The sequence below is a fragment of the Dermacentor silvarum genome, chromosome 4 (genome assembly GCF_013339745.2).
Source record: "Dermacentor silvarum isolate Dsil-2018 chromosome 4, BIME_Dsil_1.4, whole genome shotgun sequence".
Classification (NCBI taxonomy): Eukaryota; Metazoa; Arthropoda; class Arachnida; order Ixodida; family Ixodidae; genus Dermacentor; species Dermacentor silvarum.
The window spans coordinates 101,537,732-101,552,987 of NC_051157.2; the positions used below are offsets into that span (position 1 = coordinate 101,537,732).

The 15,256-nt window shown below is 46.8% G+C and overlaps 1 protein-coding gene across 1 annotated transcript in view; it reads left to right on the forward strand.

Moving 5' to 3' along the window:
• The first annotated feature begins 9,988 nt into the window (after nucleotides 1–9,988).
• LOC119448798 (glutamate receptor ionotropic, kainate glr-3) overlaps nucleotides 9,989–15,256 on the forward strand; it is a 30,764-nt gene continuing 25,496 nt past the window's right edge. Inside the window, exons 1-2 of the mRNA XM_037712013.2 lie at nucleotides 9,989–10,238; nucleotides 13,570–13,699. Coding sequence (XP_037567941.1) covers nucleotides 13,658–13,699 — 42 coding nt within the window. The 5' untranslated portion in view covers nucleotides 9,989–10,238; nucleotides 13,570–13,657. The remainder of the gene's footprint in view (nucleotides 10,239–13,569; nucleotides 13,700–15,256) is intronic.

The following is a 15,256-nucleotide window of genomic DNA, read 5'->3' on the forward strand; positions in this document are numbered from 1 at the left end:
GGAAGTGGAAGCGGAACCGGAAGTGAATAGAATTACAGCCACTACCACGAAGTGAAATCTGTCGAAACAGCGTGGCTGTGGTTGTGTTCGTTTGGCTTCGGCTTCCTTCTCTCGAAGCTCGGGGTTGGTTTTTCACCGCTGGCGCTTGTCTTCGGCCTCCTTCCCTTGAAGCTCGGGGTTGGCTCGTAGCCGTCGCATCCGCTCTCGTGCCAGCGCCCGCTGACGCTCGCGCCGAGCGGCTTCCATCTTTCGAAACGGCGCGCCGCATATAGAAACACCTGCCCTTATACCCATCGCCTCTCCTCCTCGCGCCCTGCGCGGCCTCTCATTGGTCGCCTCCTACCCTCCAGCGCGCGTCTCTTATTGGCCGCCTCCTCTCTCCAGCATCCCCCTTCTCCTTTCCCGGTCACGTGACCTGCCCTTTCTCCAGCGTGACTCTCATCCTCTACTGTCACGTGAGCTGCGTAACACGGACGGCGAAGGGTCGATTAAGAACAGCTCCGCTGCTAATAAAATCTCCGATATTTATCCGGGATCTTGTATCACGTCTATAGCAATAAAATTACCAGCTGCCATTAGTTTGTAAATAACTTTTGAATTATTTTTTTCCCTCGAACAATGTATGGCGGCAGCTCATCGCACAATTAAGACACCTACCGCAGTGGCTTAGTGGCTATACCGTTGCGATGCTAAGCAAGACGTCTTGGCTTGGCTTCACGGCCGCGGGAAGAAAAGAAAGAAATACGCTATTGTACCATACGTAATTGGGTGCTCGTTAATGATCCCCAGGTGATAACAATTTGTTCGGAGGCCTTCTCTACGGTGCGCCTCATAATCATATCGTGGGTGTGGCACGTAAAATAAAGAACTTAATTTTTTCTGTCATACAACACGCCAAAGCTCATGAATAAGCAGGTTATTTCCACAGCTTTTACATTTGGAGTCCGCACATAAACTCTATCGGATGTTTGTTTGGGGTTTATCACGTTACTGTAATGTTTTAAACGAGAAATACATTTGGGTTGTCTGTGTGAGGAAAAAGTTAATTGCTGTATCATATATGATGCAACATGCAATTAAGAGTTGTTTTGTGAAAGAGAGCCGATGTTTGGTTCCTCATGAGAAAACCAATTTAGTGGCGCAGCTTAATCTATTTGCAGGCTATACTTTTTCTTAGCACCTATATTGTCAAGAATATGTCCTGAAATTGATAGCAGTGTTAGGACAAACACAGCGTGGGGCTACCATGTTCTAAGATAACATAAACACTACCAGAGTGCTTGTTTGCTGTTTATCAGCATAGTTCAAGTGCGAGAATTTCGCACACACCAGTACGCGTTCTTTTTAAATGACTTGCTGCACGTCGTCGACGTTATCCTGCAGGTGTGCTTTCGCGATGTTTAAACCGCGAAATTCATTTTCCACGTCGCACATTTTCTTTAAAATCCTGATCGGACGATGTACTCGCCCGAGCAAAGCTATACGGACCAGAGATTCCGCGATAAAGTCGATTTTCTTCTCCGCCTATAAATGTGACTTGAAATTGAATACTGCAGTCCAATCTTGGCGTTGAGAACTTTCCAGAGCACTCGTAGATTTTGGATTTGTCAATCATGAAAAAATTCGATTTTTTTTCGACGAACCTGCGGTCCGTATACTTTTTCTCACGAGTATAAATGTTCTTCGAAACTAAACAATCGTGGCAAAACGTTGCCCGAAAGTATACACGTGCAGTTCGCCTCGCGTGAGAAATCTGCTCTTGCGCAGCAAAGCGATCACAGCGAAACGGAGAAGGAGCATGGCCTGCACTCCCGGGCCATTTTAAATTATTTTCTACAGGTGGCGCCCGTGACTGGCGTTGCAGCGTCGCCTGGCCGATGCTCGGTTGCACCTCCTCGAGTTTGCTTTTAGGAGCGTGTGATGAGAGATGGTGTTTCCGGATGCTCGTGACATGAGGTATATATGGCTGGGCTGCATTTCACGATATCTATGCGTGACTGTATTCAGTGCATAGGTGCATGCGTGCGTGAGAATATTGGGCTAACTAGCATACAGGGTATTTCAGCTAACAATTTCAAAAATTTCTTAAAGTTGCCTGTGGCAGATAGCACAATTCTAGTTCATGAGCTGGTCTACTCGAAGAGGCGGACATTATTTGCACAAGAAATTGAAATGCATAATCGACTAAATAACAAAAAAATCACTAAATAAGTTTGAAACTAATTACCTTGTGGCCCATATTGCAATTTACAAATTCTAGCCGTGGAGTTCGCAGGGCGTATCCACTTGTAACGAATTCTCAGGATGACATCAGTTCCGAGATATCAATTCCCGAACTTTGCGGAGGAATGCATTGGCATTCCACTTACTTTCTTAACAAACCGTCGTTTTCTGCATTGAAGCGCAAACGTAGCTGGAACGCCAATGCATTTCTCCGAAAAGTTCGGGAATTAATATCTTGAAACTGGTGTAACCCTGAGAATTCATTACAAGTGGATACGCCTTGCGAATTTCTAGGCTAGATTTTGTAAATTACAAAATGGACTTGCAAAAGGTAATTAGTGAAAAACTTAATTAGTGATTGTCTCTTACTTAGTCGATTATGCATTTCAGTTTTTTTGTGCAAGTAATATCCGCCTCTTCGAGTAGACCAGCTCATGAACTAGAATTGTGTTATGTGCCACAGGCAACCTTTAAATGTGTATGAAAATGTTCGCTGAAACACCCGGTATATTCATCGTTTTCTGAATCGGTGTGCCGGCTTGAATTGAAGATTGTGAATCTTGCCTTGGCATAACCAGGACAAGGTGGTGCACGGAGAGTAGTGGTTAGGTTACCGTTCAGTGGTGGCGGCTTTCCCTTTCAGATTTCACCAGGAAACGATTTTTATTCGATATTCTTGGAAAGCAAGCTCTTTATCCGGTAGCCTTGGGTGGCTGTGCGTGTTGAAGCCACGTAAATGGTGACATTCTGCGACTTCTCTGGCTGCGTCTCGTAAAGTCTTGGCCGTCTCAACGTTTTGAGAATGAACTGGATCGATACTTTCATCTCCGTTTCCTATTTTTTCTTTAAGTGCGCCCAAATGATTTCATATTTATGACGTATCGTCTGGGTTCTGTCCGAGTGAAAATCGTTTGCCACAGACGGTGCAGGTAGCAATCTCGCCAAGAAGTAGCGACGGTGCGCAGGTAGGAAGACTGGCACAAATGATTAATTGGATCAATCGAATTGCTCATGGGGGAACCTGTGCGTGGAAACAAGAGTAGCACTGACATTTAAGTTGCCACGATAGCGAAAGCACCATTGGCGGCCCTCGAATCGGATGGGCACAGGTCGCTACCTGTCACTATTTTTTTTATTGCGATTAAGACTTGCACCTAAGGCATAATTCTTGATGTGTATATGCGTATTATAGGTCATAGCTGGTTGTGACGCTGTAGCGGAGGCCGGCTTGCAGTAGGAGACGCGAGCGTTCCTATTGTAAGCCTGGACATGTCCATATTAGGTGGTACGCATCTGCTTCCATCACAGGGACGGAGCAGTATGGACACGTAGCACCAAGTGGTATGCGACCAGTTCCACGTTGAGATCACAGCCGATGTAAGGGCCACCCCGGCTCGAAGCCTCCTAAGCACAACTTCCTCCGCCTAGTAAGGTGAAGGGGGAGGGAGCAGACACACGGTGGGATAAGAGCGCGTGTGTCCTGCCGGACAAAATTTTTACGGGCTCGGAGTGAGTTAAGGGGTTGAGGTGAGAGGGGAATAGACGGAAGATCTAGATTAGGAGGGAAGTGAGCCTGCTGGTCAGCAGCAATGTTGTGAGGGTTCGCAACATGGACTTGAATCCAGTGTACCTTGACGTAAGTAACTGTTTTACTATTCATAGTGTGTATTGTCTCGCAGACTTCCATCGCCTTGTCAACCTTTAGTTCTCGAATAGTCACTAAAGAATCAGTGGAGATATCTAGTTGTTTGATTGTAGGCAGCTTAAATGTGGCATCTTGTACGGCGTTGTGGATGGCGTGAAGTTCCATTACTCGAGCGCTGGCTTCCGTAGATAAATAACGCTGGTGGCCGCTGATGAAATTATGCATAGTATTGGGGAACGATGTCCTCCTGCCGTCTGGAAGGATAGCAGCATCCGTATAGAGTTTGCAGGTGTTAGCGCATGATGCATCGATGATATTGTGCTCTTTAATAATACTTTTTATATCGCTGCGTCGTAACTTCATTGGCTTATTAGTTGTGATGCTGATGAATTCCCAGGGAGGCATTGGATAAGGCTAATTGTCAATCCGAGAGCCGCGTTGAAAATGAGCATGCAACGCAGCGACAACCGGGACAAGTTGCTTTTGATTTCAAGTGCGTTTTCAGGTTGCAAAATTAGCTCTGCAATTGTGTTGAGGTGGGCATGTTCCTGTAAGGTTGGTATCGGAGTAATGCGGGGTAGTGCTGTGATTGTCACATAGCATCGCGATTAATCGTCTCCAACTGTGCCAACTGTGCCAAAGTCGGGCGTTGAAATTGTGCCTGATATGAAATTCGTGGCTGCAAGACTGCACGTACCAGCCGTCGAGCTACGTCAGTACGAGCTCCAGCTGCTTTTGCTGCAATGCGACGAATGAGGTGAAGTGTTTCTGTCGAACTCGGTCTGATTTTACGGAGCCAGTGTGCACCACTGCCGGAGCGGTGAATATCGAGACTACGTATGCAGACCTCAGAGGCCTCAGGGACTGTCACTGCACCGAGTCTAAATGTAAAGGGGTGCTGCGTGATCCTTGCGCGTGCTTTCTTGTTGGCCACCACAACATAGCTTGATTTTTGGGCGGAAATGTCCAACCCTGCTTTCCGAGCGTAGTTGTGCAGAACATCAAGGGCTTCTTAAAACTGTTGAGTTTGTCTAGATACATCTTCATGCACGGACCACAAAATGAAGTCATCCGCATAGATTAAAAATTTCACGTCTGAAACCCGGTGTAGTTGCCAGGCTAGAGGCATTAGAGCAATGTTGAGGAGCCAAAACCGAACTTTGTGGGATTCCTCTGTTAGATGTGAAGCATCCTTCTTGCCTTCCATCCACTCTAATCGCAAATGTGCGGTTCTGATGAATTGACTAGACAAATCTTATGACCCGTGGTGGAAGTCCCAGTTCCAAGTGGTTGGCAATAATGATTTTATGGTCTATATTGTCATAAGCTTTCACTACGTCTGTTGCTACTACCATGCGCACAGCGTGACTGTGTGGTGAAAGCTGTAAAACGTCGTCTGTTAAGATAGAAAGTCCGTCTTCAATTCCCAAGCAAGAACGGAATACAATTGAGCCGGATGATATTTGTGATGGCGTTCAAGCCACCAGGAAGCACGTGAGGCCAGATTCTTTTCTGCGAGCTTGCAGACAGTTGAAGTTAGTGAAATTGAGCGTAAAGCCTGCAGGTTATTTGGAGACTTTCCTGGTTTCAGAATCGGGACAACAATTGAATGCTTCCAATCAGGCGCAGCGTTACCAGTCTCCCATACTTTATTAATAGCCTGAAGAAGTGCGTCGAGAGCTACTCCTTTCATCTTCTAGAAAACCTAATGAGGAATGCCATCAGGACCAGGTGTTGTTCGTTTCTTCAAGTTTCAATCACCACTATTAGTTCGGCCACGCTGAAAGTGCTGGATATTTCGGATTTGGCAGTTGTGTCAGACTCGTCAATTTCGGGGCTGAATGGCGCGTGATCGTACTTCGGTAAAAACGCTCTAGCAGCGTGTTCAGCAAATTCATGTGGCGAACTCCGCATCGCTAACCTAACGCTCACTGCAGGGTCAGGTTGCTTATGACCGCGTTCTATTGACCGGAAAGTAGGTCAAAGTGCTCTGTTTCTAATGCCAGATCCAAGATTCTCGCACTACCATCGTCGTCGAGAAAGTTGTTTTTCGTGCCGACGCGCCTTCGCCGCTATATGGTTAACATGTGCACGGCTACCTGGTACATCGGGATTCCTCGACGCATACACTTCTGCCTGACGTCGCTTTGCCCAAAGTTGCAAAGGAGCGAGGTCCGGTTGAGGTTGGTCCTCGTCAACTGTGGTTACAATGGTGTTATTCCGAAGCAGTTCTTGCGAAGCGGGAAAAATTTCCGAGGGCTCTGAGGGTACTTTATAAATCGATGATTCCCGAAACTTATCCCAATGCGTGACTATTACTGGTCGTCGAAATTTTTTATGCACGTTCTGTGCAAACCAATCATTATTGGCATATGATCACCTGCCCCATGTATCTGGTTCCACCCACCACTGTGGTATTACAGGACCCAACCATCACGTGAGGTCTGGATCGTGTGTTCTGGATACTGCGGGCACAGCACAGGTAGACACAGCATGATGGTAAAAGTGGCATCGCTCATGATGTATTTAACTTGACATCCTCTTCGGGAGTTGTACTTGTATCCCCATTCTGTATGTGGAGCATTGAAGCTTCCACCCACGAGAATAAGAATTCCCGGGTACGCAGACCGTAGATTGGCTATCCACCCCAAGTTCAAACGTGTGCGCTGTGGTGTGGCGTAGAATGACACTAGAATGCCGGTAGTCTTCACTGATAGTTGTCAGGACCCCGGCAGCTTCTTGATTACCACTACACCATGGCTCCAGACCAATCACTGTGTTCCAGATCAATCAATATGCGATGATATATACATACACTGCAGCTTTTCCCGGAGAAGAAGCCATTGTAGTAGCACATCGATCTCTATTAGATGGGTTCTGATGCCCATTAAAACTGGACAGGCAGCATATCTTAATATGCTCTTGAATAAGCAGTTGCCATACATGTAGCTTATTGTATTGAAGCTTGGTTTTAATTTCTCCTAACTTGGAGCTTAGGCCCCGACAATTCCACTGTGGAATTCCATACTGTGACAGTTGATGCAGAGAATTAGCCATGGTGCAGGCAATCCTGAATGAGCAACGTTAGTTGAGCAAGTTGATCTAAAACTGCTGTCCAAACAGCTTGGTTGACCTATTATACCGGACGGGATGCAGGTGTAACAGTGGCATTCGCACTAGTTGATGCATTATGTGTTGGTCCTGTGTTCTGACGCTGCAGAATTACCAATTCTTTATGTTTGCGTAGTTGCTCAACCTCTCTGGCCAGTGCGTCTATCCGAGCGTCAATGTCATCATGGTTATCGTCCGACTGATACAGAGGTTCAGCTAAGTTATGTTTCTTTGTCTGCGACTGCTTGCCACGTTTAAGAGCAGAAGAATACAGTTGTGTTTCCGGGGCTTCTGCTTCTTCTACCATGAGCATATCTGGCTCTTCTGCAAGAACCTCATAACGATTATGAGTTGTTACTATACTATTTTTTGGTATAGCCTTTCGTAGCCGTGCTGCGACATTCTGCTTAGTCGGGCAATTTGTGCATGTCATATCGTGCTCCTCAGATTTACATAAGCCACATCGATATCGAGGTTCGCCTTCTGGTGTGAGCTTTTCTTGGTCAATAGTACGCTCTGGGCAGAATGCCTGCATGTGTACACGTTGAAAGCAGCGGTAGCAGAATATCGCCCGAGGGAGGTAGGGTTTAGGTCGCAATGTACAACCATAGTAGTAAAAACGTTCTGGAATCCACTGGGGGCCCTGTACCGTCACTAAGCAGGTACGGCTTTTGCCCATGAATCTGGCCGCGAGCACCCTAAGTGTCGTGGAGATCAATTCCCGACATATTATCTCAGGGGTGTCTTCCGGGTCAATAGAGAGTTTTAGATAAGGAGACGCAAGCGGCTTGCGTACGCAAGAACTAGGGGCCAAGCTACTGCGCGTGCGCAGACGTAGGTGTCTGCGCATGCGCAGTGCCATTGCAGTGTGGACGGAAGAACTAGGGGCCACGGTATTGCGCATGCGCAGACGTAGGTGCGTGCGCAGTTCCATGGCCCCGTGTTCTTGCGTAGGCAAGCCGCTTGCGTCCTCGAATTTAAAGCTCTCTATAGCCCTAATAGACAACACACCTCTGTATATTAGGGCCCGATGCAAAGTAGCCCTGCACAGGTAGGTGCTGATCTTATGACAGCGGGATAGATTATACACGCGTTGTCGTGTATTCAGAGCAGTCGGTGATGCTCACGTAGATTCCACAAAATGCTACACTCTTCGCGGCGCGTGTGCGCTCTGATAAGACAGACCTCTTTCGCTACCTATAGTCAGGTACAACTTAAGAAGACAGGAGAGGCCCCGGCCAGAGGACCGAAGCGCAGCAGCCGATTGCCTCCGCGACCAAAGAAATAGTCCCGCTGACGCGACTCGCCCCAGCTTGAAGCGCGGGCTGCCATGTTCTCCGTCGGCGGGGACACCGGCCGTCCGGTTCATGACGCAAGTCTATAGTGCGCACCTATTGGTGGAGGTTCGTATGCATCCGCCTTTGAGAGGGCAAATGCCGCTGCCTTCTAAAGTTGTACCCGACTGTAAGTGACTACAAGGTTCGCGAAGATTCGGATGCGTCATGTGCCGGTTGCTCGAGACATATAAGGTGGTAATAGCGATAATTCAACGTAAGCGATAACCGGGAAAGATTAAAATAATGGATGTGTGACAATATTGTACCTAGTTATGTGTCCGCGCTGTGGACGACCGCAAAAGTCGGCACGCTGGACACCCTTGTTAAAGGGGATTAATTAATTATTGCTGGGATTGATTTCCCGAAAGTGCATGGTTGGTTACGAGGGACGCCTTAGGGGAGGGCTGAGGATATGCGTTTACCATCTGGGATTAGTTACCGTGCACCCAAAGCCTGTACACGAGCGTTTTTGCATTCTGCCTGCATGGCATGAGGATGCCACTGCTGGGAATTGAACTCACGACCTTGTGTTCAGCAGCGCAGAGTCGTAGCCACTGCGTTAATGCGGCGGGCGTGGAAGGGGATGAGGCAGTGTTAGGCTAGTCCGCCGATTTACGTTAGTTTCGATGTGTTTGGATTTCTAACACATGGCGGGGTAGTCCTTGGACTTCTGCGTTGACAAGAATGGTTGATATTTTCAAAATATGTCACGTAGAAAGTAGAGTGGCTCCTACCAATGACGCGCTGCGAGTTGCACATCACGTGTAGGCCGTGCACTACGCCTATTGCGTCGTTTGTATCCATAGTACGTGCTCCAGAGCATGTCAGAGAGTGTAAGTCACGCAGAGGTAGTCTCCTATGATTGACGTCAGATGTTGTGAATGGTATTTGCCAAGTCACCTTCTCCTTAAACTCTTCTATGACATTTACACGTACTTTTGTTTGTGTAGCGCATTTCGAATTGTGCAGTTTACGTGCTTTCTGGCGCTTGAATACGCGATACGCTCATCCATTTCAACCCAGAAAGCAAAGCAACTGTGTTTGATCGAAGCCTCAAAAACGGTGTTACTTCTGCTTACCATGTAGTATTTACAGGTTTTGCAATCTCATTAATTTTATTGATCGATATACTGTAAGATTATTGATTATTGCTTCAAACTGCTGACCAGTTTGAGCTATCAGACAAATTAGGAAAAATAAAGGCGAATTGATAAAGTTCGCTAAACGTTTAATTTAGCCTAGTTCCTAACAACGGAATCGAGGTGTCTGAGATACTTCATTGCAGTTTTCCTCATTTTAGACGTGTTCATAATTACATCACGTCAGCACACCGACAGGAACTTGTCATCACGGCTTTCGAGTGTTCGTTACACACCGCTGAGCCGTTAGAAGTGACAGCACTAAGGATCAAGGAATGGAATATCAATCTTTTTTTTTAACACACGGATGAATTGTTGGTGTTATTTTCGCCTCTGGTTCTTTTTATGAGTACAGCTAAAATTACAATGGCACGAGACGCGTGTTGGAAGGCGTGACAAAGGCGCTAGAAAACGAAGGAGAGGGGGGGGGGGCATTTAGTGATGTCAAATTGTAGGGCTTCGGTCGGGAATATTGATCGTGGATTGTTTCTCGGTTTTCATGAAAAGATCATGTCATCTTCCTGCCAGCAAACGAAGCGTATATTGGACTGTCGTACGAGTTCCCCGAAGGCGTCACGAGGACGTCGTTGACTGCGTAGTATTTGATGTAGGGAGTGGTCGCGTACATTTGGCGGCTCCTGGATTGTAATATCGAGAAGCCATGACCGCCAACTTCGTCAGTCCATGTATAAGGTTTTTCAGCACGCCATGAGAGCTCACTTGCAGTACTTATTTCCGTGATACACTGGTTGACGCGGTCCTGTCAGCTATATAGCCAATCACGTAAGTCATCGAAATATTATGTTCGTGCGTTTTTCCATCCTAATTTAGAATAGAGTTGCGCTTCTTGTAGACGGGCTTATCAGGGGCGAAGGATAGATGTGCTGAGCTAAAGAATGCTTACGTGTATCAGTTATTTCTTCAATGCTATCTATATGAACGAGTATGCATGCCTGAAATATAGCGAACGTTTCATGTATGAAGAGGCAGGCGTGATGCTTTATACGACGTCAAAATAGCAAGATACAGATAACGGCGGATGTGGCAGACTGATAATTGTACGATGATAATAGTTCTTAACTTAAATGGCCGCACCAAAATTGCATTCAAAAATACATATTACGTTTCATGATGAGTTAGATTTACTGTTCATCCTTGAACGTATTACAAACGAAATTTTGTTTTCAACCTGCTTGATCCAAGAGATAGACAAAAAGTTGTAACTTCACCCAGTGCTCTGTGAAACCGCTACTGAAACTTTAGTTTTCATATGTGACGTAACAATGTTCAAATTTCACGGCATCATTTAATATTTGTTCGCGCATACTATTTCATATGAAACAAATCGTTAGCTTTGATGACGTTTACATTAGGAATAAGTGTTTAATAAACATTACTTGCACAACGGGAGCGAACAATGTTTGCAAGACAGTGGGTAGACATTGATGCTATTCCACATTGAGTGGTACCCATAATGGCTGTCTTTAAGTAGACAGGGACATTGCTATGAGAAACTGGACATAATACATTCCAGGATCGAAGCAGGTCACACTAACAAGTTTGTTTCCCTAGAGCTCATGAAACGGCCAACCGGGATATGGCTTGTGCCCTTGCATGAGACTAGTTGATGTGGCCTCAGCACCCGCCGTGGTGGCTTGGTGGCTATGGCGTTTCGCTGGTGAGCACGAGATCGCGGGATCGAATTCCGGCCGCGACGGCCGCATTTCGATGGTGGCGGAATGAAAAAAAAATGTCACAGTTTCGCCCTAAGGGCGAAGCAATGAATGCGATAGCAACACAGCAGTGTCATACGAAGTAAGGTGAGCGGCTTTGGTAGCAATATGAATTGTAGTAAACATGAGCTGATTAAGTAAGCAGGTGTGCTGTGGCGTAAGTAGACCGACATGAAGAGAGACTCGATGACCACGAGAAGGCGCGTGTTAAACGGTGGTGTTGATGAGAAGCGCTTCCCGTGGGCAGCGCGTGCGAAGGGACACACCTGTAGCGCTGCACTGCTGATCCGGGCAGCATTGCATGTATAGAGTGCGTTGGAAAATGTGGCCCGACTATTACTAACTGAATGAACAAGCGTGGTGTGAGCGCGCACAAACAAACATGAATAGATCACACTGAATGACTGCAGGCAACGACCGTCAAAACTCTGGCAGCAAGCGGATACGCCGCAGCGGCGAAGGTACGTGCGGTCTATCGCTTCAACGGAAACTGAGCGGCGAATGCACGGCGCATAAAGGTCAGAGCTGTGTGGAGATAAGAGACGGTGCGAGCGAGCGACGAGCGCGGTTGTTGGCAGAGTGGAAGTGCGCCCCCCCCCCCCCCCCCCCCCGCTCCCTCCGGCGCTGGCTTCCCGCTTCCTTGCTTGCGCGTGGGAGATTGAGTGCGTTCGCTCTCCGTGATAGCGCGCGTCCCCGCACGCTTCCGCTCGGGCATACGGCACGCGGCGAAGATGTTATCTATAGGGAACCTCACGGCGACGACGACGGCGACGCCGACGGCAGAAATCCGGTTTAAGTGTCCATATAATTGCTATCGCAATAAAAAGAAAACGCCCATGTCCCGTGCATTGGGCGCACGTTAACGCACCCCACGTGGTCAAAATTTATCCGGATCCCCGTGCCTCATAATCAGGTCATGGTTTCATCACGTAAAACCCCAGAATTTACTTTTTTCAGATGTGGCTTCAGTAAATCAGAAACTACAGTTGAAAACACCTACAAGCAAAAAGGAGGACCTTTATAACAATGGTTTAAACTATAGGAATGGGTGCATATTACGATCGGTGTTCGCACACATTGCTGAAGAAGTTTATGCTTGAGGAAATTTTGTGCGTGAACGACTGCTGACGAAATATGATTCTAAAGGTGCCTGCTACTTGACCTTACAAACGCTCAAGTTTCGTCTGTGTGGCACTGTCATTTCCTGTAATGATTACGGACGCGCGTTAGGCCTCACAAACAAGTTGGGGTGTCTTGGCCTGTCTACAATGATAGTGCGACTCATAGGTGATCGTCACCGCATTGTGAAAGCCGCAGATCAGTCTACTTAAGCTTCAAAGAAACTGCGAAGTAAATATGGGTTGCTACACGAGCAAGAGCAAACATGAACAAGGCTTTGGGAGAACCAAGTTGTGAAAATTTGTGAACTGTAGAATTCATAAACATGTTTTTTTGGGTCAGAGGCAACTGTTTCAAACCTTTTTATTGATTTGTTCCGAGCAAACCTTCCCTGGGCAAGAGCTAGCTTTTGTTAATTTTCGCCTATGCAAACAAGCATAAAGCTTTGTTATAAATGTTTCTATTTAAACCTTACGTTTCAACTACATAAACTCAATGTTTATGTATGCAATAAACTAGAATAACTGAAATTATGTAAAAATTCCTATTTGGTTAAAGGAATACTTATACGGAAGGGCATGCTTGCTGGTTACTTGAGCATTACATAACCAACATTGTACTTATCTTGTTCATTTCGGTTCCTCGCAAGAGAACGTTAATCTATCCTTCCACTAAAAATATGTTACAATGAGATAACTTAAAGTTATGATTTTGGTGGCAGGCGCAAGTGTAATATTTTGTTTTCCAAACAAAAATAGGCTTTAAAAATGCGCCTTTTGAGATCTGCATTCGTTTCTTCAAAGAAAGAAAATGACAGAATGTGGCCGCATATTTAGGTAAATAAACATAGAACGACAATAGTCACATATAGTACGGGAATCGACATGACGCGAGATAGCGTTTAGCTAGAGTTTCGTACGCATCTTGAAGATGTGTAGTACGTATAAACAATGATTTTTATGCAATGTAATTATTCCTCAAAATAAGACCCCAAGTAAACAATGCTGTTTCCGAAGGCTCTTGTAGCTGTAGACTGTTCAGTTTGAAAGCGAAAGGCAGATTTGCCAATGAAATTTAAAAATATATATGTACACAACATTTAGCTGCTCTAGTAACTTACATGAAATTTTATTAGGCACATACCAAACGCAACGTTAAAACGTCTGAACGTACTGAACAGGAAAAATGATAATGTACCTTGTACCGGCCGGCCAAACTGCCTTTGTAGTCGTGATTATATGTCACTTTTGTTCTACATGCAGTAAAGACCAACGGAAGAACAAGCGTGCGACGAAATAAATACGAAGAGGCTTCTGAGTTCAGCATTCACCTTCTCGGCGTTTCTCCAAGATGGCTTTGAACACTACGCAACTACGGGTCACCGTTGCTGCCGTGAGTCTTTCGGGCCGCTTATATCTTATAGACGTTTTATACGTTCCGTAGCGACTTTGCTCGCTGGATCTTTTGTGGCATGCGGAGCACTTTATACTTTTCTGGAAGAGATGATGTTAGGCGTATGACACATTATCAGTGGTTCATAGTGTCGAACCTTCCAATTATCGCTAGTTCAGGAGAAAAAGTCACAGGCCTGCGCGGCACACGCAGCACAGTCACAGCGTAAGCTGTTGGAGCAGCTCAAGAGTATACATATATAGCTCCAATTTCGGCACCACACACACCAGGGTCTTCGCGACAAAGTCTCTTCGCCTCGTTTTGACGAAAACGATCTGAACTGTCCGCCCGGCGTCGACGGCGAGCTGCGGCTTGTAATGCTCGCTACACAGCAGTCTGCTGAGACCGATGATGCCTGGCTGTAGCCGCGCACGTACCTCTACGGAATCGCTCCTTCAGCAGCGGTTTGTGAGCCCGATGATGCCTGGTTGTAGCCGCGCATGTAGCTCTACGATTCGCTTCTGCAGCAGCGGTTCGTACCTTGCGAGGAGACGCCATAACGTGTACCAAAGAGGTATCTAGAATACGTGGCGCACATCTCACATCGGAAGTGCGTTGAGAGCGCGCGTCGTCTGAACCGCATCTCGTCGTCTGCGCCTGCGCACGCTGCGTTTGCAGGCGCCTTACCTAGATGGCGCCACCATACTGGCGGAGGCTCGGGTTGTCTGCGCCTGTGCGCGCGCTTGGGGAGCATTTATAGCGCATTTTCCCGTTTCCCGATAGCAAGCGCTTGCGTGGCTCAGTGGTAGAGTATCTGGCTCCCACGTAGCGGGCTTGGGTTCGATCCCGGCAGGAACCGGGTACTTTTTTCGCATTTCTGGCCATAGCGGTTACGGTCCCCAATGGTGGTGCGCGGCGGCAGCGGCGGCGGACACCATCGCGAACCGAAACGGCTATTGCATTGAGCCCATAAGAGCTTACGCTGTAAAAAAAATTTAAGCGCGGAATAAAAATGAAGCGATGTAGCTCATGGGTCATCATAACTGAGCACTGAGAGATAGAGAAGAAGAGGAGGATGTTGGGTCCACATTTGCAAAGCTAGTCTACTCGAACATTTTTTCTCAACGCATTGTCGAACATCAAGAGACCCGAAAGGCCCTTAGTGAACACTTCATGCTTTGCGTATATATGATTCTCCCTGTTCTGCGGGCATGTAAGTGCGCTGAATGATAGGTAAGAATGAGTAGCGATAAACAGCTTCCGCCACAAATTTGCGAACTACTGTATGAGCGACAGGAGCAATCACTGCGCCTTGTCACGTGGCCCTTTGAGCAAAATATCAGGCAAGTTTGCACTCGGTCGCGCAAAGCTTAGGCACAGCGAAGCTTACTGGCTGCTACTACTAGGTATGAACTTGGTTGCTGCTAGGTCTTAACTTGGTTCAACTTAACTACGCATGTAGGAAGGTATTCTCGTGTGATTATTTTCGGAGGTACCTTCCCTTTCGAGACATTTCGCGTGACTTGCGCTGGACTCGTAGGCGCCTACGAGCGACGG